General features: G+C 67.6%; 1 protein-coding gene and 1 non-coding gene across 2 annotated transcripts in view; both read right to left on the bottom strand.

Annotated features, from left to right (window-relative positions):
- The window catches only part of H696_01204 (hypothetical protein), a gene marked incomplete at both ends in the record, with an annotated part of 10650 nt that extends 10306 nt beyond the window's left edge, over positions 1-344 (bottom strand). Inside the window, one exon of the mRNA XM_009495089.1 lies at positions 312-344. Coding sequence (XP_009493364.1) covers positions 312-344 — 33 coding nt within the window. The remainder of the gene's footprint in view (positions 1-311) is intronic.
- Positions 345-1236: 892 nt separating this feature from the next.
- H696_01203 lies at positions 1237-1309 on the bottom strand. The gene has a single exon. It is a non-coding gene; the product is annotated as a tRNA-Ala (tRNA).
- Between the last annotated feature and the right edge of the window lie 424 nt (positions 1310-1733).

Here is a 1733-nt window from a genome sequence, read left to right as displayed (position 1 = left end):
GGGGGGGGGGGGGGGGGGACGGAGCATTTAGCTCCTTATCTCTGGTTCAAGGGAGGGAGCTGGAACTGGAGGGCGGAACCCGTGGCCAGGCACTGGGGGTGGTGGTCAAGGCCCCCGCAAGCCAGGGGGGGCCGGGGAAGGGGGACCTGTCTGGGGCGCCGATCATCCTCGCATCAGGCCATCAGCCCGTCGCCCTGCTGCAGGGGAAGGGCGGGGGGGGGGAGGACCGTCTGGCAGCCGGCTTGGCCTGGCCTTTGTTATTGGGGAGCCCCGCCCACGGTCCCTTGCCGCGGACCGCGTCAAGACACAACCATGAAGCCACAGCCGGCTCGAGCCTCGGCCATTCCACTTTCAGGTGCTGCTTGTGCCGCGCGCACGCCAGGGGCGCGAGAGAGGGAAACAGGGGGAGAGGGGGGGGGGGGGGAAGCCAGCTCCATGCCCCTGCGGCAGAGTATATCCCCCCACAGTGGCCGGACAGAGAGCATGCCCTGCTTGTCGGGGCGGAGGCATTGTCTCCGCGCCCCGGGGAGCCTGAGGCACGAGAGCAGGGAGGAAGCCCGGCATTCCAGGGCAAAGGGCCCGGGCATGTGCGGCATCTGCCAGGGCCAAGAGGGAAGACGGCCGATCACCCCGGATGGCTGTGTCGCCCCCCTCCTCCCCGGGGGGCTTGGACTCGAGACAAAGAAAAAACTGCCTCCGGAGCCCGGGCCGGGATGGAGGCGGGCACGAGGCCTGCCGCCTGGTCCCCAAAACGGAAAGTGCGCGCCCCTCTCCCCGCATGAGCCAGGAAGGGAAATTAACCCTCCCCTCGCATGTGCTGCCAGCGGAAAGCCCCGAGGGAACTGCTCTACCACCGTACACACATGCGCATGCCAGCGCACGGGGCCGGCCCTCCGCAGGCTCGATCCTCCGGCGAAGGAGGGGCCGAGTGCTCTCCTGGGGGGGGGGGGGGGGTCGCCTGTCCAGCCTTGGTCCCGCTGGCGTGGATTAGGTCTGACCACTGACGCGCGGACACGGGCACGGGGGACCGACCATGGCGGCCCGCCGCCAGGGCTGGGCCTCCCTCCCTTCGACGAGGCCGGGCCCCTGGCTCCGCTCTCCGGCTGTGGCCGCCGCCGGGGCAGCAGGAGACCCTCTCATCGCAAGGAGTCGCCACAGGGGCGTGCGCGCGCGCGCGCGGCAGGGAGAGCCAGTGTGCAACCGCGTCCCCCCTTCGAGGGGGAGCAAAAGGAAATCTGGAGGCGGAGGGTATCGATCCCCCTGCCTGCCGCATGCTAAGCGGCCGCTCTACCATTTGAGCTACGCCCCCGACAAGGTTTCCTTGTATTTTTGACAATTTATACGAGCCGGGTATTTCCTCGGTGACCGATGATCGTGTTCTGGCCCCCGCCTCCGGCCCTGGTCCCCTCCCCCTGCGCACCAAGCGCAAAGCATACGCCCGCAGATCCGGTACACGCCAGGTCCTCGGGCCTGGCCCATGCCAATGATAAGGGGGGGGGGGGGGGAGTAGCCATACCAACATGCGGAAGGAGGAGGGGGGAGCAACTTTATTGGCGATATTTTGTGTTTTAGGCTGAAGAGGGGGGGGGGGAGGGAAGTACGGCAAGAGATGGAAAGGGAAAGAGAAGAAAGAAGGAGGAGGGCGAAAGACGTTGCCCCCTGCCTCCCTGACTTGCTCTCTTTATCGCGCTCTTTCGGCTGGGGGGGGGGGGATACGGTGGGCAAAAGGGGAG

This window comes from Fonticula alba, assembly GCF_000388065.1.
Source record: "Fonticula alba strain ATCC 38817 unplaced genomic scaffold supercont2.2, whole genome shotgun sequence".
Taxonomy (NCBI): domain Eukaryota; order Rotosphaerida; family Fonticulaceae; genus Fonticula; species Fonticula alba.
Note: the sequence above shows the minus strand (reverse complement) of the source record. Positions and strands in the feature narration are given on the sequence as shown.